This window comes from Archocentrus centrarchus, chromosome 6 (genome assembly GCF_007364275.1).
Source record: "Archocentrus centrarchus isolate MPI-CPG fArcCen1 chromosome 6, fArcCen1, whole genome shotgun sequence".
NCBI lineage: Eukaryota > Metazoa > Chordata > Actinopteri > Cichliformes > Cichlidae > Archocentrus > Archocentrus centrarchus.
The window spans coordinates 27,830,774-27,854,284 of NC_044351.1; the positions used below are offsets into that span (position 1 = coordinate 27,830,774).

The 23,511-nt window shown below is 39.8% G+C and overlaps 1 protein-coding gene across 2 annotated transcripts in view; it reads left to right on the plus strand.

The window, feature by feature from the left end:
- The first annotated feature begins 3,787 nt into the window (after positions 1-3,787).
- The window catches only part of btbd11b (BTB (POZ) domain containing 11b), a 67,315-nt gene continuing 47,591 nt past the window's right edge, over positions 3,788-23,511 (plus strand). For both annotated transcript variants that reach the window (XM_030732497.1, XM_030732496.1), the window contains exon 1: positions 3,788-4,851. In XM_030732497.1, the coding sequence (XP_030588357.1) occupies positions 3,999-4,851 (853 nt within the window). In that variant the 5' untranslated portion in view covers positions 3,788-3,998. The remainder of the gene's footprint in view (positions 4,852-23,511) is intronic.

Sequence of the window (23,511 nt, forward strand, 5' to 3'; positions counted from 1 at the left end):
GTGTGTTTTGTGTTACACTAAGTCCTTGTATTGTTATATTTAAAAAAAAAGGAAAATAGTAAGATGGTGGATGCATTAGTGATGTAAGTTCATATTATCCTAATGTACTGAATCCTTTCAGTAGCATGATAGTTTTGTTATTTGGTTTGATCCTTAATCGTAATTTTTTGTTCTTATTGGGATGTATAGAACAGATTATGCATCAATCCATCAACCCACCCTCCATCTGCATTGTCACAAATAAACCCTTTGGAAGGACCTGCTTCATCCTGTGTTTAAATATACACACCACATCAGATGGTCTGTGAGCCAGCACAACCAGCTTCAGTGTAGTTTTTTTAGCTCTTAATTTACAGCATGGCAAAACGAATGTATATTATGCATAGGTTATTACATTTTAGGTATGATTTAAACAGGCTAAAATATTTTCTTACCATTTTATCTCTTTACAGCAATGAAAGGTTAATGTAAATTGTTATCTTTTTGTTTTAAAGAAGAAAAAAAAATGTTAATGATATTTTGCATTTCCCAGAAATGGCAGGGTTGGAGCAAAGATGGCATGCTGTACTAAGTAAGAAGAACATGTTGTATCACCCTGGGGCAGAATGTCAAGTGAGATCATTGTCTCACAAGCAGACCTGTGAAGCTATACAACATTTCTCCTTTTCTAGTAAGTATCATGTATGGCTTTTAATGTGCATTACACCTGATAATTTCTGTTTCTATTTTCTAAGTGAAAAACAGCTTGAAGCAGCCTGCTCAGTGAATCAGAAAATAAAGCTTAATCAAAGGCAGTAAAGTCTGGACTATAGCTATTCTGTAATAGATGTAGTCATGAGGTGAAATCCTGTAACTTTCTGACAGTCTGTGTTTTTCTCTGGGTGCTTCAGAAGTCCTTGATTGGACATCCATCTCTTCTGCAGAAAATTACAATGGATGTGCCAAGAACCCCATAGCAGTGTGGGTAAGGCGTGTACTGCTTTTCACAATTACAGTCAAATATTTTTTCTTTTTTGCTGAGTGCCTTTGAACATAATTGTTGCCAATGTCTGGCTTTTTCTGCAGTTACTTTCTGACTTCTCAAAGATGCACCTCAACCATTCCTGAAAAAGTCATTTTTTCCCACCCTTCTGGCTCCTTCTAGTCGAACAGTTCCAGTAATTTCTGGAAAGCCTATAGCTTTCTCTAGGTATATCTAGAAATATATTAAGAAAGTTAGGTTGCTGTAAAGATTGCAGTAAAAATGCTGTCCAGTCAAAAACATGCCATTACACTTATGCAAGTTGACACTAGATGGCAGTATTAACCAGAAATTGTTTTTGTGAAGCATCAAACTCAACTTTTTCTATTTCTTTTAGTATTTACCATTGAGCCAGTCAGTTTTCATGAACTTTGAGGGGTTTTGCATTAAAATTTCATTTTCAGTGGTTGAAGTGTCAAAGCTTTTGGCAGTGACTGACTGCTAAAAAAAAAAAGAGTATGATGTAACAATGCTGTTGAGTAATGATAGTTGGCTGCTGGTGTGATGAAGGCCATAAGTTCAGAGTTACAGAGTTACAGTACATCCAAAGGAAAGCATGAATATCTATACCAGATTTTATTACAATCCACCTAACTGTTACATTAAGCTGTGATATCAAATGATCTGATCTTCAGCAGTTTTATCCATCCATCCATCCATCCATCCATCCATCTTCTGCTTATCAATTCAGGGTCGCAGGGGGGCTGGAGCCTATCCTGGCTATTTTACTTTAAAAAGCAAAGGTTAAGCATTGTAGCTTTCCCCCTTAAATACAGAGTGCTGACATAAATCAATTAGGCGCTCTCTGCATTTTTCTCAGTAAACCTGGAGAAAGAGGACATACAGCTGTAAAGCTTTAATGTGTGCACAGCTTTTCAAAATGTGTGACAGTATCAAATGAAGCACATGCATACATAAAGGTGGACCAGCCTCATTTTATCTGCATCAGTCTACATCACTGTAAAGGACTTGACTGTCTGCCCATTCGCACAAGAATCCTCATTGTTGCTGACATGCTACACACTGCTTGTATGTGTGCTACCCCCCTCTCATTTCTATTGCATTTAGTGTGTATCTGACTCCTCCCAACCTATTTGCTTTTCTTCTGGACTGTTTAGCATTTCTCCAAAGCTTTATGTATAAAGATAATGTTATGTTTACACCATTTACATGCAGACCAGAGAAATTTCACAAGACAGCTGGTTTTGGAGAAATAGGAATTTGTTTGCAGACATCCCATAATCGCAGAACAATACAGGATTATGCTTGACTGCAGTGTGCAAGAAATATCCACAATATTCGCATATTATCACAAGCTTGTATATGCCATGCTTACCTTAATAACAGCACGCATTTTTGACTGATTTCACGGATAACACTAAATGCTATGTTGTATTCACGTCTCTGTAGGCCATTTTGCATAATATTGACTTAAAAATATATGGAAAGGAAACCAGTGCATGAGAAGAAGTTTTTAATTTGTTATAATCATTTAATCTATTATGATAATCAGAAAGCTAGTTCTATGTGCAGCAGAGTAGGCGAAAGCAGCTTCTCCATCGTCATAAATGGAATTGGCCTCACATTGAATGATTTATTAACCAGCAGCACTTTATAATATACAGTGTGGAACAGAAAGCCAGGATTTTAGAATAGGAGAATTGTGCATGTCATCCTGCTCAACGCAGCATCCTGCAGTTTAGTGTAGAAGACAGTGCAGCACTTTTCCTTTGCACATTGCCACTTTAACTGTACAATGCAATGTCTTCTTTCAATCCTAGTTGCATTATGTCATTATTGTTAGAGCTTGTGAGTTTTAAAAATGTTCTTTTTGCCACTGACAAATAAACTGAAGTTTTATTACACAACACAAGGGTTCGCTGTTGCTCCAGGGAGACTTAGCCAAGTTGCTGTCCAGTACAGAAAGTACTGCATCTGAAATATAAATCCCGCTGGTTTAGATTAATTACAGTGAGACTTTTTTTTTTTTTTTAACACTGAACCTAAAAATGTACAGTTATTTCCACCGAACTTATTTTCGTATGTCTTACATTGTCCATGATTTCTTTCAGTAGCCTGCATTTTACTGTAACGATACACACGATCGCTGTTACTCGAAAGTAAAGAGTACTGCTACATTGTGGCTTTATTTAAGGTGTTCGTGCAGATCCTGCAGAGCCACGATGGCCAATGGGAAGGGGAAAAAAAAACTAAACACAGAAACTAACGTTAGACCCTGTGAGATCCCAGATAATGACCTTGAAAGTAATTCCGATCTTTTCAATGAGTTCTCCTCCAGAGGAACAGAGAAGGATACATTATGCATGCAATCTATTATTAATGGTCTTGAGTCATGTTACGATCAGACATGGGCCCTCAGAAAATAACTGAAAAGTCTGGGCCTGTGGCGGGTTTGTCCTCTAAACGTGGTTACATAAAAGCAGCTGCTTCTATATTATAAGATTTCTTATTCAATGCAATTTGTGTCTGTTGTTACACAGCTCATTCCACAGAACGTGTGGTTATGCTCGTCAAGAGTTTTGAGAAATCAAGCTTTTCCAGGCGTAGGCAACAGAAAAAATGCGCACAGTGCTCATGTCTTTACTGTTTGTATTCATATTAACAATCTTTATCATGAGCTATGTATTTTTTATTGATCCAATTAAAACGCTTTGCTGATTCTTCCCGTAAGTCCATTGGTTCACAGCTGCTCTCGGTTCTCCGCGGTCCCGCCTCCATCTGTCAGCCTCTGCGCTTGAACGGCACTGTGTGACTGTTGATGCACTGTAGGGAGATACTACTCTTAAAACTTTATACTTGCATGGACTTTTCCAAAAAGCAAAAAACAAAAAAAAGAAAAGAAAAGGAATAAAACGTTTTAGTAAGCAGAGCTCGTGGAAGGCGCTTGTGTATCCAAACTCCGTCAATATTTTTCTCCACTTTTTCTAAGCCCTCTTTTACAGCATGAAGTGCAGTTATGGCAAGGAGTAGCAAGACAGTAGCAAGGACCCTGGAGGATTTGACGCTAGACTCGGGTTATGGTGGAGCCGCCGACTCCTTCAGGTCTTCCAGTGCGTCGCTGTGCTGCTCAGAGGCACATGGGGGGAATTACTGGCATTTAACTGACTCGATGCACAGTCGACACAACAGTCTGGACACTGTTAACACGGTCCTGGTCGAAGACGCCGAGATCCTGGAGTACACCGGGCAATGCGCTAAACTACCCGAGCTTGAGGATGTGCCGTGGAGCCTCGGGGAAGTGGCGAGCGCTCTGAGCAAGGACGAGGAGATGAGCCTCCCGACACCTCAGCAGGACGTCCTGCACAGGCTCTCGGTTCTGGTCAGCCGGGCCCTGGTCAGGGTCGCCAAGGAGGCGCAGCGCTTGAGTTTGCGCTACGCCAAATGTACCAAATATGAGATCCAAAGTGCCATAAAGATCGTCCTGTCTTGGACTGTCTCGATGAACTGCATCAGCGCGGCCCTCGGTGCCTTGTCACTGTACAATATGAGCACGGAGGACGACAAGTTCACCCGCGGCAAGTCGGCGCGCTGCGGACTCATCTTTAACGTAGGGAACTTCTTCAGGTGGATGGTCGATAGTAGGGTTGCAGTCAGGATCCATGAGCACGCGGCGATCTACCTGGCCGCGTGCATGGAGAACCTTTTCCGCGATATATATGCGCGGGTGCTGCGCAGTGCGCTGCTGGAGCGGGATAACGGGATCCCTAAGTTCACTGTGGAGACCCTGGACCAGGCCGTTAACAGTGATGCGGAGATATGGGGCTCTTTGCAGCTCTGGCAACACCTGATCTGCGGGAAGAATGCAAATGGTAAGTTATGGATACTGTAAGTCAGTTTAACAGGAACTCCCTCGCCACTTCACATTCGTATATGCACAAATTTTTAAAATTTGTCACTTGCAGAGTCACTTCTCTCTTCTCACAGCAGTTTTTTCTTTTTAAATTATAAGCACAGTGCAAAAATGTCAGAACATTGAAGATTTATATAAACAAGTACCTTCGATTCTCCCAGATTCACTTTCTGCGAGATTCCTGCAGCCCCTTCCCTTATGAGGAACTGTGAAAGTTTAAATGACAGGAATATGGGATTCCTGCAGCTATAGTTCTTCCCATGAGTGCAAGAGCTGCAAGCAATTGAACACTGACTCATCTTGATGTGAAAGGGAGATCAGCTTTTGTCCAGATTGCCTCTATTGTGCAGGGTTAGACTGGAGCTGCTGTTCTCTGTCATACTGCATGTGGCTGTTTTGTTAATGCACAAAATAATTAGGATGGGCCCAGCATCCCTGGCTTTAGTGATTCACTCTGAGAGCTTTCAGTAAAAAGGGGCTCTCCCTGCAGTGATGCACTGGAGAGATGAGTTTCTATTCTTTTCACCTAGAGTGAGGATTTTTATTTTCTGTGTACAGCTACTGATTCTATTACACAGCACTCAGACTTTCCAAGTGTTAAGAATAATTTTTGTCTATCTTTGAAAATAACTGAGTTCAAAGGACAAGTCTAATTGTATTCTGACTTCGCTACCTCTTAACCATCAATACATCAGAAACCACTCTAAGACATTCTTCCCTCTGTTTTGATGGATGTTGTAAAAGCACTGCTGTGACTCCTCTTGCAACAGGTTTACATAATAAAAAAGGCCCTGGGGGACGTATGTGCTGTCGTGCATTATGCAGAGTGATGCAAATAAAACTGAGTTATAGAGAGAGGGAGAGGGAGAAAGACAGAGAGAGAGAGAGAGAGAAAGTTAGAAAGACTGACTGTATTGATGAATCACCCACAGAAGAGAATAGTACTTCATTTCACTGTGCCCCTTGTTTTAAGTGCATGTCAGTTGGTTTGCCATTTCCTTGTTTATTTGTTCACAATGGTACAGGATTGTAGAACACAATCAAACTCATCTACAGACAGGCAACAAATTAAAAGAAAAAAAAATACAGAGTGCCTTAGTATGGTGTAAAGTCACCATGTGCCATGATTATCTAACTCTTTGTTCAAACTCTCCCAAGAACGTTCAATTCTGGGGTTATGAGGTGACTGCAAAGGCCATAGCAAATGATTCACGTTTTGATACTCATCAAACCATTCTATAACCCTTTGTGTCTTATGGATGGGGCGCTGTCATCCTGACCACTCACCTTAAAGATCACCTTCACTGTAGGGGTCAAACATTCAGGCCTGACACATGCATTCACTCACTTGTCAAGAACACAATGAAGGATAATTCATCTGGATGTAGCCACATCTCTGTAGACCAGTGCCTAAGCTTTTTTAAAAAATTTTTTTTTATTGCACCACTGAACTGAACCTCATCTTTGTAATGAGGGGTTTATACACTGCAACCCTTCTAATATCCCTCTCTATGTAATTGTTGGTGTTGTTGCTGACAGTCTGATCACATGCTGCACAGATATTCTCAGTCACCTGAGGAAGAGATCCTGTTCTTTCTTTTTTTTCATATTACACTCACATGCAAGCATCATGTTTATCAAATGCATTCTATGTTCAACTCAAATGTCTTTCTGAGAGATGTACTGCAGATTCAATTTCTTAATGAAACACTAGCCAGTTGAGTATTCTTCATGACTAAAGCTCCTGCCATCTGTGCTCCTTTTAAAGTCACTTAGATTTTTTTCCCCCTTATGCTATCTTGAGACAAACTCAGAATAATTTGAGAATGCTCAGCAGTTTTATGCATGCTACAGTGCATGATTGGATGATAATTGCTTAATTGTACCATGTAGTGCACCTGTATGGAAGCATCTGCTGTGTTTTTCTACTCATTTATAAATGCTTTCTTTTAATTTGTCACCCTTCTGCATAGTATATGTGTTCATAATGTCTGCAACATACACTGAAACACTGTGTAATAATGTCAAAATGCTAAAACACACACACACACACACACACACACACACACACACACACACACACACACACACACACACACACACACACACACACACACACACACCAAAAAAAAAAACCCACAATAAAACATCAGCATTTAGAGTATGAAGACTAGCTGCACATTAATAAATATTAAGATTCACTCACTAGGTATACTCAGGCCACTTGGCATGCACCAAGGCTCCAGCTGTGGAAGAGGTGTGATAAGTGTTCACTGGTGCATTGAGTAAGTGAATTGGATAAGATGCAAATAAAATGTCTGGAGCATATGGAATATTGACATAAAGCTCTAGGCTAGAACAGTGATATAGTGCATGAAATCATGCAATACAGTGTAATATAGCATTCCGTTAAAGGGTTAGGTAGCAATTCTTAAACCATTAACCTAAAAATAAACATTAAAACACCTAAAATCAATATTTTTGATGTGAATATGTGAAAGGGTTTACAGCTTTACAGAGCTAGTTAGTTTACTCCGCTCTAAGAGTGTAATCTGTCAGTTTTCAGCTACTTTTCTACAACTTGACTGCACTCAGTCAACCCAGCACCTCAGCAAAGGTTAGCTTTCATGTCAGTACGGTCAATTTTAAACTTTATCCATTAGGTATGTTATATTTATGTGAAGTAATAAAATCAGCTGAAGGTCAATAATTAGCATTTGTTTGTTTTTTTGTTAGTCTAGAATAAAAAATTTTAAAAAATCAGTGGTGTTATGAAGGTTTATGTGCTGGACAGCTTTTCTTAGCCAGAAGCAACTTTTCGAGTCTCTGCCCATAGGTAACAACAAGAATTTAGGAACTTTTACTTTGTTGTTTTATGAATTATATTTGTTAAGCCTTACAGAAGCTCCATGGCCTACTGCAGATTGCAGTTCTGCATTGCAACATGCAGCATATGGCAAGACTCCCACATAAGCCTAACACATACCAACTCATACACGCATACATTAAAGATCAGGGCCTCCTCTCACCATTTGTGTTATTTGCAGGTGGGTGTTGGGTTTCCCTGCTTTCGCTGTGGTATCCTGTCAGAACAGGAAACTTCTCTATATGGTGGGATATTTCTTATGGCTCCCACTAGAGCCAGGACACAGTGATTCTTTGATTTCCTTAATGACGTGTGCATGTCAAGAAAATGTCTAATGGAACGTGATATCCAGTGCTCAGGGATATGTTCCACCCTGGGGACCAGTTTGTAACCACACTTTATGTGCGAGATGACTTTCAAGTCTGGGCAAATCTCATTTGGTTGGAAAATTTAAAGGAAAATTTCACCCTAAAGACAACTGTCAGTGCACCATACTATGTTTGATCTGCTTTGTTTGTATAGTGGTGGCATTTCTTTCACTCACATTAACTATAATCAGCTTTCTTTCATAAACAGTTGACTGTGAAAGGGGCTGCTCTTTACTGTATCTATTATAGGATATATAGGTGTCTTTAAGGACATTGTTTTGGTTTTATAGGTGGCAACTCTCACTGCTGTGAGTGTCACATTGCATTTGACCTTGGGAGAAAATAGGATTTCTGATAAAACCACTGTATGGATAGCTAGTGAAAACAGAGTAGTGGAGCATTTAAACCCAGAAAAGCACACATATTGGTGGAAATCATAACACAATGCAAGAGCACTGTGCTTATATTATAGATTTTCAGTAGCAGCACTTCAAAAGGCTGTGTAACAAGTAACAACATTACAGGTGTTGTCTTACAGCTGAATGCTGTAAATTTTATATTTCAGCTAATGATTATTCCATGATCTAAGCAGATGGAAAAAGACAGAAAATATTTTTATTGATGCAAGCCAGAGATGCAAAATGATATAACACTGGGTGTATCATCAGAAATTCAATGCCGTAACACCTTGCATCTTTGTGGAAGTGCTGCCAGCTGCTTAGGAAATACAACACTCTTGAGAGGTAATTTGAGATCATTTGAACAACAGGCCTGCTGCTCTGTGGCATTGTTCTCTATTCATGCTTATTTTTCTTGCATGATTTAAAACAATCCAAAAAAAAAAAAAAACAACCAAACAAAAAAACCTTTGCTTTCACTAGTGCCCACTCTTTTTAGCCCAAGAATACACCTCTATGAGTTGGGTCCAAAAGCACTCTGGAAAAAGTGTAAAATCACCAACTGAAAAGGCAAATACAGAGAAAAGGAGTGCACAAAAATAGTAAATTACAGCACTGAAGCACATCCCTTGGAGAGCACTGTGCCATTACAGTGTGAAGTGCATAACCGAGGTGGGGTTGTCCTTTTAAAGTCTAACATCAGGTCCTCCATTTAGCATTTAACATTCACATGTGTAAAGTTTCTGCCATCATACGAGAAAAGCAATCATCCATTTGTTTAGGCAGTGGTGTGTGTGCAACAGGGACACTTTACTGCTGTAATTTTGGCTGTTTTAGTCACATTGGTTCTACACTCATCACAGAGGTGCAAGAGTACGGGTCGAACTATGTTCCAGTCACAGGTCTTTTGTCTCTTATTCAGTTGCTGGTGTTGTTGCGTGAGGCTGGTGCCTGGTATATGCATATGTGTGTGTGTTTGTGTGTGCGCGTTCGTGCGTGCGTGTGTTGTGGTGAAGTCAGGCAGACAGGAATGACTGCCATTAGCTGCGGTACCATTCTGTACTGGTGGAGACCAGTCCCCATTATGTCTGGAAGTAAGATATAATATATCTGTGCTAGGGAAACCCTGACACAGCAGCATACACTTGTTCATGTAAGGCAGCAATAAACACAGGCAAAAATGGAAACACACACACTCACACGCAGACAGAGCTACACATGGCCAGGAGCAGATCTGGTATTAATTGCAAGTTTTGGGGTGGGTGAGGAATGCTGATGTGACACGGTGTCTGGTACAATGAGGGGGAGTTCCAGCCAAGTTTGCTTCAGTTGATTAAGAGGAGACAAGTGATAAACTGTGGTTAATTCTGTACCCAGCTGGCAGTGCCTGCAATGGATTGTATTTATTTTATTGTTTGTTCTTTTGCAGCCATCCTTTTTCTTGTGCACATCACTGAATTGTACATAAACTTTCCATTGCATATTATCATTAATGTGTGTGTGTGTGTGTGTGTGTGTGTGTGTGTGTGTGTGTGTGTGTGTGTGTGTGTGTGTGTGTGTGTGTGTGTGTGTGTGTGTGTGTGTGTGTGTGCGCATGCGAGTGTGTAGGTGTTGGTACAATTAGCTGGTGGACCGATGTGAAACTCCAGACACTGCACACAGAAAATGCACAAAAACATAATTGGATCATACCATCAAAGTTCTTCTCTGTGACTTTTCAGTGATGACTTGATGAAACTGTGCCTTGTTGTTCATTATTTTTTTTTGAAGAACAGAACAATACAATCTGCTCCAAATCAATCAATATTTATGAACAATCTCTTCAAGGGTAAAACCCCCTGAGCGTCTATGTGATGTCATTTGAGAAAACACTTCTGGAGCTGCTGCAGCATTGACTAATTTAGCTGTTTTTTCTCATTTTTATGGTTGACCTTTCATACCAAAAAGAGATTTACTCCATTACGACCCTGACTATGTTAACCCAGAAAGTGTGCACTTATTGCTTTAAAATCACTCAGCATAATGTTTTTAGTTTCCTGTTTACTGCCAGTGGAAAAGAGCCACAATTTCTTTTCATGCCTGGATGACATTATCAAGGGAGCTTTAGCCATTTTATTTCTGTCTTTGGGGTAGATTTAGTTCCCTCTGGACCAAATTGTCTGGGTACTTTTTAGTACGTTTTCCCAAAGGACAGATGGAAAGTTTACCTTTTTTCAGTTTTCTGAATCATAGGTAAACAATGAAAATATACCACTGCTAGACGAGAATAGTTTGATAATTACTCTTCATGTAGTAAAGCTGTGGGTAAGAAGGAATTGTTCAAGATGTCGACTTTGGAAGGAAAAACAATGAGAGAGAAAGAGGCACAGATGGCAAGGATCAAAACAGGAAAAATCCATAAGAGAAGCTGTGGGTGACAGATGAGACCTATACAAGCAATGTCTCCTTCTTATTATAGCAGGAATAAAAGTCTGAACAAACAAGTACCAGCAAGTGGATTAGCTGGGTGAAGCATCAGTATCTATTACATTTTTTTTGCAGCTCTGAATTCCTTTTGTTGTATAGAGGGAAATGATCCCATTTAAGTAACATCCAGTCTGGCCGGAAAATGTGAAGAAGATACTGGTAAACAAGCTTTGAACCCCCCCCCCCCCCCCCCCCCCCCCCCCCTCTTTGAAGTGAGCTGAGCAAAACTCAGAAATTGTTTTGTCACTGGTAGAAAAAGAGACATGTGTGATAGAGATAGATAGCTGCACGTCAGGACATACCAGGGCATTTCCAGATTCACAGTTGGTGAACTGTGAACCAAATTCCAAGATATTTACATAACCCAAAGAGATTCACGCATGCATCACACACACAAATACACACATGCACTACAACACTTACATCATCTTCCATCAGATAAGTGCTGTAATCAGCAGAGCGGGCTTTCAGCAAACATAATGCGCCATCTCGTGTTGTGAGCAGCGCTGATAACAAGCCACACTGTGCTAATACATTTAGGTCTGTATCATATAACCTGTTGTTGTTTGATCACAGTAAGACTAAGATGAGAGGCAGTTATGGTGCAAATCATTTCACTGTGTGAAACCTGTTTGCAGTGACAGTTTGCTTCCTCTAGATGACTGCGGTCATTTTTAGCTGATTATACTAATCAGGACTGTTGGTTTCCTCTAAACCAGCCACGCAGAACCAGTGTTTCACACTAAACTGCCTGTCAAATAAAGTTGAAAAAAATTAATTTGGGGAATATGTTTATTCGTTTTTGTCTTGGAAGTTAATAAAAAAGGTAAATATAAAGGTACAGCTGACAGATTGCAAGCTTCACATAATGAAAGGAAAGAGGAGGTTTACCTGCCTTTGTCTAAGGTAACAGAATTCACATATCAGCAGTTTTATAGCTTGCTTAGTAACATAAACTAGATTGTCTATGTTTTTCTTTATGGTAAACTAAGCTATAATCTAGATATAAAAAAAATACTCTTATATCGTTTAAGGAATATTTGTCATATTTTATCTCCAAATCTTTGGGTGTCCTAAACATTTACCAAGAATTAGTCACGGTGAACACATTTTTTTCTGTCACTGAGCCATTATGGAGCAAATATGAGTGTGATTTTAGAAATCAATGTGAGGAACTGAAATTCTATTACTATTATAAGGCTGCCTTGATACCACTTTATAATGCCTAGTACTTATAATGCACTGATACCAACAGTATTTTGACCTCTGATAAAAAAAAAAAAAAAAAAACTAAGCCAAAATGTCTGAAAGAAATATGCTCTTCTTTTTATATATAAGATTTTTAGCGCCAGTTTTGATTCGTCAGACCCAATTACATATTCAAAGTTAAATTTAAAGTCCAACTTATAGTATTTAGAAAAACAAAGGTATTGGATATGACTCAACACTTATGAAAGCCTTCACCTGCACTCAAAGATTAGTTAAGCGTTTATGTCATAGTTGAAGACCATGGATCATATCAGCTTATACTTTTTCCCCTTTGATATCCAGTTCTTTAATTTTGGTCTCTATTGGAGTGACACAGAGTTTTGGATCAGCACATCCCATTTGGTTCGTGTGACAAAAATAAGCTCACTCTGCTGGGTTAAACATACTGTACACAAGCTACACACTGATTTGCACCACTTGTTGTGTAATAACATTCAGTATTGTAGGGTTTTTACCTTACAATATAATGCACCTTGAGGCGACTGTCTGTTGTGATTTGGTGCTATATAAATAAAATGGAATTGAATTATTTACGCTGCTCAGTGGTATTGGATTAAAATGAAGTGGGACCCTTAAGACTTGAGAAAACAACCAAACGTGATTACATCAACTTGAATATGCCCACTTTCAATCAACCTGCCTCATCGGCAGTACCTGTAAATCAGTAACTCTTTTTCTGACTGTTTTAGACTTAAATTCTGCAATCCCCTTAGATCTTAAGTTTGCAAAAGTAGAATGTTTAACAATGTTCTATGGACAGACTAGATAAAAGTTGTAACTTTTTGGAAAAAAAGACAAAATATGCACAGGACTACAGGTTTGCAACAGAACCTTATCTCAACTGTGAAGTATGGTAGAGGGAGCATAATGTTTTGTGGCTCTTTGTAGCTTGACCAGTGCCTTGCAATTATTAGAGTAACAAGGAATTCCAAATCAAACCAAAAACTTTTACTGGAGAATTTCAGTGCATCAGAACATGACCTGAAGCTTAGGAGAGGTTAAACAATATGACAAAACAATAATGAAAAACACAGACTTAAATCAACAACAGAATGACTGACAATTTTATGTTTTGGAATAGCCTGGCCTTAATGCAGTTAATGACCTGAGGAAAGCTGTTTAATCAAGCCGTTTATCACAACATATTCCCTTTTTGTTTTTATATTTTGTCTTGTTTTACTGAATCTGCAGGATTTTTTTAAAACACAAAATGCAAAACTTTCTGTGCTTTTGTACTTTTCAATAAAGTATGTAAAGTTGCCCATGAAGAATGGAATATAAGACATGCACATGTCAGGGCAGTTCTCAGACAAACAGTACCAATTCTTTCCACTGGACCAGTATCCTATTACCTCCCATTTGTGCTTATACTATTGACCTTCAGAGTATATGTGTGTCACTGCATATACTGTTAATGTATGCCTACTTGCATAAAGTGAATACACTATTTCTCATTCTGTTTTCCTCTGTGAAATTGCCTCAATCATAGGATGTGCCCTAAAAGATTTATCAGCTGATTTTCCTAAGTCTAAACAAGATGTGAATGAATTGATGTCTCTGTCTTTCCTCACTTATTTCTCTGTCTTTTCCCCTTTGCCTCATTTATGCTGCTGCCAGTTTTCTCATTCCCTCTATTTTGCTTCTTCCATTTCCCTTGTCTATTTCAGTCCAGCTTTCTCATTCACTGCTGATATAAGAAATAACACAAACTCCACCACTTCCTAGAAGGAGAGCTGGTGCTGAGTTGAGGTAACCTTGTCCCGCCCTGCATATCTGGCAGGGCTCATATAGTTCTGTCAATTTAGACATGGAAGGCCCCACTGGGGAGCCTGGGTTGAGCACATGCTACACATTCAGACATATGTGTCTGAACTGTAACAGATCTCCTCCAGATTGAACTACAGTCTGTAACTGTGGTCTGTACTGTGGAATGGATGGCGGTGTATGCTGGTGATGTGACTAAATGGGAAAAGTGTCAGACATCAACAACAAAATGACGTCCACACATACAGTCCCAAACAGTTTTTCCCTAAAATGTGCCTAAATGTTAAAAGTCTTTTTAGGCTGTCAGTCCAGCTGAATGAGTTTGCTCAGCCTCCGGCTGAACTAGCAACATGTGGTACAGATTACCACAGGAGAAGGTACATGTCGATTTTGTTCATGCCATTTTTTTATTACTAACATATGCTGGTTACTGCTTTACTTCCATTGCATTGTCAAAGTGGATCAGAGACTGCCAGATCAACCGCAGTGAAAAGACAGATGCCAACAGTAACTGTAATGTCTGCTCTTTAGTTAAAAAACAAAACAAAAAAGTATTTTTTATAGTATGCATTAGCAGAATATAGTACCTTGAACCCAAATGATAAATATAGCCTGGCACTAATGAATCTAAGTCAGAGTTCTACATATTGTAATTATCGTTCCTCTAACTTTCCTATGGGGAAATTATATTCTTTGGCATATTATGCTCTGCTAAACCCACTTTGTCCCATTTCCAAATGCCTGTAGATATCCAAGTCTTAAGAGAAATCAGTAACTAATGACACACTTATGTAATGGTTACAGATGAAGAAGATCTTTCAAAAATACTTTATATTGTCAAAGGTGTTCACTCACCCATCCAAATCATTGAATTCAGATGTTCCAATCACTTCCATGGCCACAGGTGTATGAAATCAAGCACCTAGGCATGCAGACTGCTTCTACAAACATTTGTGAAAGAATGGGTCGCTCTCAGGAACTCAGTGAATTCCAGTGTTAGGATGCCACCTGTGCAACAAGTCTAGTCATGAAATTTTTTCACTACTAAATATTCCACAGTCAATTGTTAGTGGTATAACAAAATGGAAGTGATTGGGAATGACAGCGATTCAGCCATGTAGTGGTAGGCTGTGTAAAATGACAAAGTGGATGCTGAAGTGCATAGTGTGCAGAAGTTACCAACTTTCTGCAGAGTCAATCACTACAGACCTCCAAACTTCATGTGGCCTTCAGGTTAGCTCAAGAACAGTGCGTAAAGAGCTTCATGGAATGGGCTTCCATGGCCGAGCAGCTACATCCAAACCTTACATCACCACTGTAAGAATGCAAAGCGTTGGATGCAGTGGTGTGAAGCACACCGCCACTGGACTCTACAACAGTGGAGAAATGTTCTCTGAAGTGATGACTCATGCTTCTCTGTTTGGCAATCTGATGGATGAGTCTGGGTTTGGCAGCTGCTGGGAGAACAGTACCTGTCTGACCGCATTGTGCCAAGTGTAACGTTTGGTGGAGGGGGGATTATGGTGTGGGATTGTTTTTCAGAAGTTGGGCTCGGCCCTTTAGTTCCAGTGAAAGGAACTCTTCGTGCTTCAGCATACCAAGACATTTTGGACAATTTCATGCTCCCAACTTTGTGGGAACAGTTTGGGGATGGCCCCTTCCTGTACCAACGTCACTGCACATCAGTGCACAAAGCAGGTCCATAAAGGCATGGATGAGTGAGTTTGGTGTAGAAGAACTTGACTGGCCTGCACAGAGTCCTGACCTCAACCTTATCAAACACCTTTGGGATGAATTAGAGCAGAGACTGCGAGCCAGGCCTTCTTGCCTAACATCAGTGTCTGACCTCACAAATGTGCCTCTGGAAGAATGGTCAAAAATTCCCATAAACACACTCCTAAACCTTGTGGATAGCCTTCCCAGATCATCAAAGCTGTTATAGCTGCAGAGGGTGGGCCAACATCATATTAAACCCCATGGATTAAGAATGGGATGTGACTCAAGTTCATATGCGTGTGAAGGCAGATGAGCGAATACTTTTGGCAATATAGTGTATCTGTGACAAGTGGGTTTAGAGAAAGGCTTAGTAAAATATCAGGAAAAGGGTTAAATGTGCCTCTTTTAACCCCCTTCTGACACCCTCTTTGCAGTCCATAGCTTGTGATTATACAGTCCCCAAATTATTTGTAACATCTTTTATTACAAGGGTGCACAGGGTGAAATTTTAAATATTTCTTTGGGTTAGAGTCAGTTTAAAGCAGCTGTTGATTGTGTCATTTAATACTGCTTACTTCCTATTTAAGGAGTTCAGTGTAATAGGATTTATAGTGAACTTATCGACTAAGTGTTAAAACAGCAAATTTTCTCTGTGCCACTTTACATCATTGCTCTTGCACAGCTAGAAACTGACAGAAGTACATCTGCTAAAAAAAAAAGAATGCGGCGTGCTTTTTTTGGTGATGAATAGAGTGTGTTTTCTTAATTAATTCTTATTATTACTTTGGTGTCGCTGTTGTTGTGATGTGTGCCTTTTAATACTCACATTTGTCATTTTTTTCTTTGGTGCAATGCATGATGGTATAGCACATCTTATTTTGAAAAAAGTATTGAGGCCACACATCTTAATCTTTGAATTCAGGCGTTTTTAGAACCATTCCCACAAGCACCTAGCCATGCAGTTTACAAACATGTGGGAAAGAAAGGGTCTTTCTGAAGAGCTCAGTTAATTCAAGAGTGGTGCTGTAATAGGATGCCAGTCAGTTTGTGAAATTTCTTCCTTTCTAGATATTCCATAATTAAATGTAAGTCATATTATTGCAAAGTGGAAGTGTTTAGGAACCACAGCAACTCAGCCATGATTGGCAGACCATGTAAAGTTATAGAGCAGGGTTATTAAGTGCTAAGGCATGTAGTGCGTAAAAGTCACCATCATTCTGGTGACTCAATAACTGCAGTGTTGCAAACCTCCTCTGGCATTAACATCAGCACAAAAACTGTGCATCAGGAGCGTTCCAGCATGGGTTTCTATGGCCAAGCAGCTCCTGTTGGTGTAATGTGTAGGTGGCCCACTACTTTTGGCCAAACAGTGTAAATGGTTAGCACCCACTAGTTGTACACCACTTTTGATGAGGCACTCTACAGTCTATAGGGCATGGAGTTAGGTCAAGCAGTCAGTCAGAAGAGTAACATAATTTCACGAATATGTCATGTTTATTTTAAAGATAAAACTGTTAAATTCTACTTTAATGATTTTTTTAAATTTATTTTTATTTAACCTTTATTTTAACAGGTAAAAAGTTTGAGAACCAGTTCTCAATTATAAACATGACCTGGCCTTTAAATACATATCTGAAATCTGATGCATTGAGAGCATAATGACACATGGAAGTTTTCACCAGAAAAAATGTCTAATTTTCTTCCACTTCTCCATGGCCGGTGCGGGGGCAGCAGCCTAAACAGAGAAGCCCAGACCTGGGGAGCTGGGGAGACCCAGCTACCTCCTTCAGCTCATCTGGGGAACACCGAGGTGTTCAAAGGCAGGCCAAAAGATCATAGATACAAGCGGCAAAGTATAGCCACTACTCCTCCACATCAAAAGAAGCCAGCTGAGGTAGTTTGAGCATCTGACTAGGATGCCTCCTAGGCGCCTCCTGGGTGAGGTACTGGAAGGAGGCCCCAGGGCAGACCCAGGACACGCTGAAGAGATTATATCTCTCAGCTGGCCTGGGAGGTGAAGGAGGTGGCTGGGGAGAGAGAGGTCTGGGCTTCTCTGCTTAGGCTGCTGCCTGGATGGATGGGAGACCAACGTTGGGGATAGTAAGTTCTGTTTGGCCTGACTGTATCTCAGGGGGTAGAGCACATGTCACCTGCTGGTCGGAAACTTGGTAGTTCGAGCCCTACCTGCATCAGTCGACAGGATTTTAAAAATTCATATTGTATTTTTTACGGAACAAAGCTAATTTCTGGGAAACGCCCACACCGCTGCCACGGTACAATAGTGATAAAACACCCCAAAATGAGTCAGCCTCCTTATTATGCTCTGTTGTTTTAGTTCAGCTGCTCTCATTGGAGAGACAGAAGTTGGGTACAATATCTGACTCACTGGATAGAGAGGAGTTGAGAGGATGACATGATGCTGCTGAGACAGTTGTGTCTGTCAGTTTTATACCTAGCATGATGGTGCATCAGCTCAGTCTCACAGCCACACACATGACTAGAAGTCTGTTTTAAAAGACTTCAGTTTTTATAAAGGAAACTGGGTGAGCACTGGGAGGATGAGGTAGAGGATTTTGTGAGGAAAGCTGTTCACTTTCAGATTATCTCTAAACCTAATGAAAAATTTTATGGAGCAGGGTATTTTCATGAATTTTGTGAATCACATGACTATTGTGTATTTGAGCATCTGGAACTGAATCATCTTTGATGCCTCAGAGTTAAAGTATCTATTCTTTCTTTCTCATTTCATCTTGCAGTTGTTGCAATGTTTTCTCATGGGAAATATCCTGAATGTGATAATTCAACCTTTTTTTCCTTCCTCTGCTAGAAGAGATATCATGTGGTTAATGTTGGATCTGATTAAGGATATAAGACCTTTATCAAGATGCACCACTAGTTAGATCCCCATATAATATTACAAACATAAGCCTTCAATACATGGCGTATCTGAGTGGAGGAATGTGGTCGCAAAAGTTTTTGAAATAAAGCTCACTGGCATAGAAAATCCCACCTCAGAAAATGTCAAATTCAGGCTCCTTCTTTTTCCAGGATATAAATTATTGATGGTCTCCAGGCGATGATGACTGCAAAACCGATTTCTGCTGTTGTAACCTTTTGCACACCTGCAGAACATATTGTGAATGAAATGGTAACTTCAAACTGGCTGCACTAGCACAGAGATCCCAAGCATAATTTGTTTTCAAGCATGTGCTGTGTGCTTTGTGAGATCACACAGCGTTATTGAGAAAGAGAGAGGGAAAGAAGAGTAGCAGATAGAGGACAGGCTGTAAAAACACTGGGACTGAGGGCTTGAAAACAAAAGACTGCACATTTTGTATGTCAGATGAGAGTGGGCTGAGTTGAGATCTGAAGTGAACTATTAGGGTTGACACAGCTGGCAGGGAAAGTTGCATCCATCCAATATCGTCTCTTTGCTTGCCTGTCTGTGGCTTGGACCAAGTAGGCTAAGCAGCATCAAAAACAGCGCAGCCACAATGACGGTATAGTCCAGCACTCAAAAGATGCATGACAACTACTCTGAGAGTGAGACAGAAGCTGCAGCACACTGAACTACTGAGTGGGGTTATTCTGAAGAAGACAGTATGTAAAATAGATGCTGCTTTACATGCTAGCTGTCATAACCACAATGCAAAGATCTGATTTCTATGTTTGTAGTCTAATATTTGTGCTCCTACTGATAATGGTGCCTAATGAATTGACTTCCACATTCTACCAATCTGTGCTTCTGCTGCACAACGTTACAAAACCTAGATCCAAACTGTGATACAAATCTCCACAATATTGTACCGCGACTCCATTTTCCTGCACTGTGATACCCACGTGGATCTGTTGATGCATGTGAAAGTCTAATGATCTCTCAGGTAACAAGTGAACTGGAATCGCTCTAAAATAGTGGTGATTATTTTCTTTCATGATGATCAATCATGATGAAGTGATTGGGCCCGTGGTAAAATGTATAATTCATTCCCTCTAAAGAAAAAAATGAGGTATGAACTGAACTGTGGATTTGGAGAATTGTTACACCCCTAATCTACACTGCTACTTTGCAGTTTGCAAATTGCCTGTCATATACATTGAGTGCCTTACATAATTACCAATTACATTACTGTGCAGAAGTGAGATAAATTTAACAGCATTGCCAAAGATTTTCTTTAAGCACCAGTGCTGTCTTGTCCTTTTTTTTATCTTGAGTGATGAAGCCCTCTCACGCCCTAACTGCAGCTCTCAGCCGTGTGAAGTTTTGAGGCAGATTTCTCTGTTAAAAAAAAAGGGGGTTGCAGGCACTTGAGATAAAGACCCTACCCTTTGGCCTCTGCTGCCACTTCTGGCTGTTTGATAACAAAAACAAAGGCAGAGAGAAAAATGCTCCTCGGGGTTGACGAGTGATGTCGACCCTGGTGTAACCTGCTTTGGGGGCAAAAAGATTATCACATAGACATCACAGTGTCTGTTTTAGCTACTGCAGCTGAGGAGGCAGCACTTTATCTAGAACATCAGAAGCAGAACTCTCTGCTTCTTCACGCTAAGCACACAATATATAACTAGCACTGATTCTCAGACTGATTGCAGCTTTAATGGATGAGATGAAGCCGGATTCATGCTGATCAAAGAGTGACAGCATTCTTCTTGTCACCTTTTCGAAGTTACAGTGACAAGTAAGGGAGAGTTTAATGCTGCATACTCCTGTAGACCTACATATTTAAATGTAGCCTTGTGGTCTCATCCCTGCTTTACAGTGACTGATTGAGTGATAGCACAGCATATTATTCTGAAGAAGCACATTCTCACCGCTGCTCTAATGTCAGAGTATGTACTTGGATCAGCCAAGGATCCAAGCTTATACTATGATATGAGCTTCACTATGGACAAGGATTACTGCTCAAGATCCAAAAGAGATACAAGTTATTTGCATATTAATTCTGGCAGGATGAGAGACAATCTATTTCTATCAAATGGCATATTGGATTTTTGACTTGAGGAGTAACTGAATTGCTTGTACCCACATTCATGTTTAGGACAGATATTGTGAAAGTTACAACTGAATATGTGGAGATGGATACTTGACAGAAAGGGTTATTTTATGCATAATCAAAGTTGGGCAACCACAAGTGTAAAATTTGTGTGCAGAGATTTGAAATCCTCTTTGTGATGTAGACTCATGCAAATAAATTATGTCTAACTTATCACATGAGGTCTGCCTCTCAAGGCCTGATTGTCAGCAGGAGAAAAATGAGAGCGTTGCAAGGATGAGTTTGATCCGTTCAGAGGCCCAGGACAGATAAATCTTTCAGCTACCTCCAGCTGAAAAAGTCACATTTTCATGATTTTTTTTTTCTTAACAGAAATGTTGACATTTGAGAAGCAGCTCAAGTAGATGGATGTGAAAAGCTTCATAATAAGTCCTTATATAGAGCAGCTAATGGTTTGAAATAATTGAAAGTCCTATTAAAATGTTTCCTCCTAGGAGTTAAAGGTCAAACAGTTATAACTTTGTGATGAAGAAAGCCCAGTTTGCATATCTCAGTATATAACAGGTTTGCGTACTATATATATTCACAACTTCTCATTGCTCTTCTGCCTCAAAGTTTCTATTTCATCTTATCTAAATAGACCAATAATATTTTTTTTAGATTTATTGAGAGATGAGAGTTCATCCTGTCACATCATATTTGACTTCCACACCTCATTTTCAGAAGTGTAAGAACTACAGTATAAGACTCCTTGAAACTGTCAGCGCAGACTTTAAATATAAGGCAAGTCATAGATGTTCATCAGATTCCACTATCTTCTTTTTATGTGATTTCAGTCTTTCATGCATTTTGTGCATGAGAGAATATGATTTATGCATCTCACCTTTGAAACAAAATGCTTCTGTTTTTTTCAGTCATGTTGATTATGTGGATTTGATGCAGCTTTCCTCCAAACTCCATAAAATTCACACATCATAAGTACAAATTACAACCAGGGGACAAATAACTTGAGATATATCTAGTGGATTCACTCTCCACCGCTGGCAGTGTCTCAGTGGAATTTAAACATCATTAAGAAACCATTAAAACATGCTTTACTTTGAAAATCAAACCTACTTTATTTCTCTACACATGGAAACTACATAATGGGGCCGGAGCTTGCGCTCAGTTTTGTTGAGCTCCCCTTGCGTAATGCAGGCGCAGGGGTTCAGTTGTAGCTACTCTGAGAGAAATTATGAGGTGGCACAGTACTTACTGTGTACCAAGGCAGCTGGACTTACAGTCGAGTTCAGTGGTAAAAAACATCCTCAGTCTGTGTGCAAGCCAGAAATTCTGCAGTTAATATTGTAAAAAAGGGGGTGTTAGCAAAACAAATGCACTATTATCCTGCCTGTGTCCTATAATGTTACTTTGTATTTGCTGGAAATATTAGCTGTTCTATATGAGAACTTTCTCTGGATCATTGAATGTGCTTTTGATTTGTAGTCGATGGCCCCGCAGCGCATAATGATGTGTCTTTAACAGCGTGCAACAGCTCAACTCTATGGGCCCAAACCACTGCAGTGATATCACTATGGATGCAGCTCAGGATGAAGGGAGCTTTGAAGCCTCACCTTTTTTTTTTTTTTTAAACAAATGTGTGCCACATCATATTATTTGCTCAGTATTTATGAAATGAACTCCTCTTAATTAGTCATTTCTGTCCTTGTAAACACAAGCTGCTCCTCCACAGTATCAGTGCTGGTTGCAGGGGGCATTTTTTTCATTTCTAATTATTAATTGCTCATCTGCGTCTGAACTCGTACGGATTTCACATGTTCACTGGAAGCTTTGGTAATAAAAAATTACTGCATGACATCACAACACAGAGCGCCTCTCTGGATCCATTTGGATGAGACATACTGAACAGAAAAGACCCACATGCTTGGGTTGTGGTCGTGTTGGTTTTGGGGGGTTTTTGGCCCATGGTGTAATGAGGGAAACATGGCAGAGAGCCACATGAAGAAAGATTTGTCATGAGAACAACATTCACTGATCCACAAGCAAGAAGCCCCCAAGCACACTTTGTGATGACAACATTCAGTTTGCTCATACTGTGGTCTTTTATTTATTTCTTTAGTGAGTTATTTAAAAGATACAAACAATATTTTCAACTTAAAGAAATTGTTTAGCGTTTTGGGGAAATTGCCTTTCCTGTCCTTGATCAGTCATGCCCCCGCCCCCCCTTCCTCAAGGAATTGTTAAGAGGGTTGACCCTACCTATAGAGACTAAAAACATGGGCACCTATTGTGGCTGACTCCTTTTTTGGCACATGCTCAGGAGACCACTTGAGAAACTGCAGTTGTTCTACTTGCTTTAGTTTAACTCTTCATTTTACTTTTTATATAGACAGGAGAATTATATGCTGTCTAGCATTTGGACTGATAGCAGAAGGAAATGTCAAAAAAAAATTGTCTATAACAACACTTGCTGACTCATTTACACAAAGTTTTTTTTTTTACATGTTCCTGAGCAAAAATGAAGGACAGTTTGAGGTTTCTAAGAGGAATAACTTGGCAACACAGGATAACAAGAAACTACACAGACCCATCAGCTGTAATTTTTACAGCTCCAAAGGGATGATATATGACATTTTTATTATTTTGCTTTATAGGCACTCTTGGATGTCATGTCCCTCCTTTTCATGCCTTTATTCAAAGGAGAGTTAATCCCTGTCTTTTAGGGTTTAGAATCATATTGATATGCAGACACCAAACTGACATACATCTGCCTCATGGCTG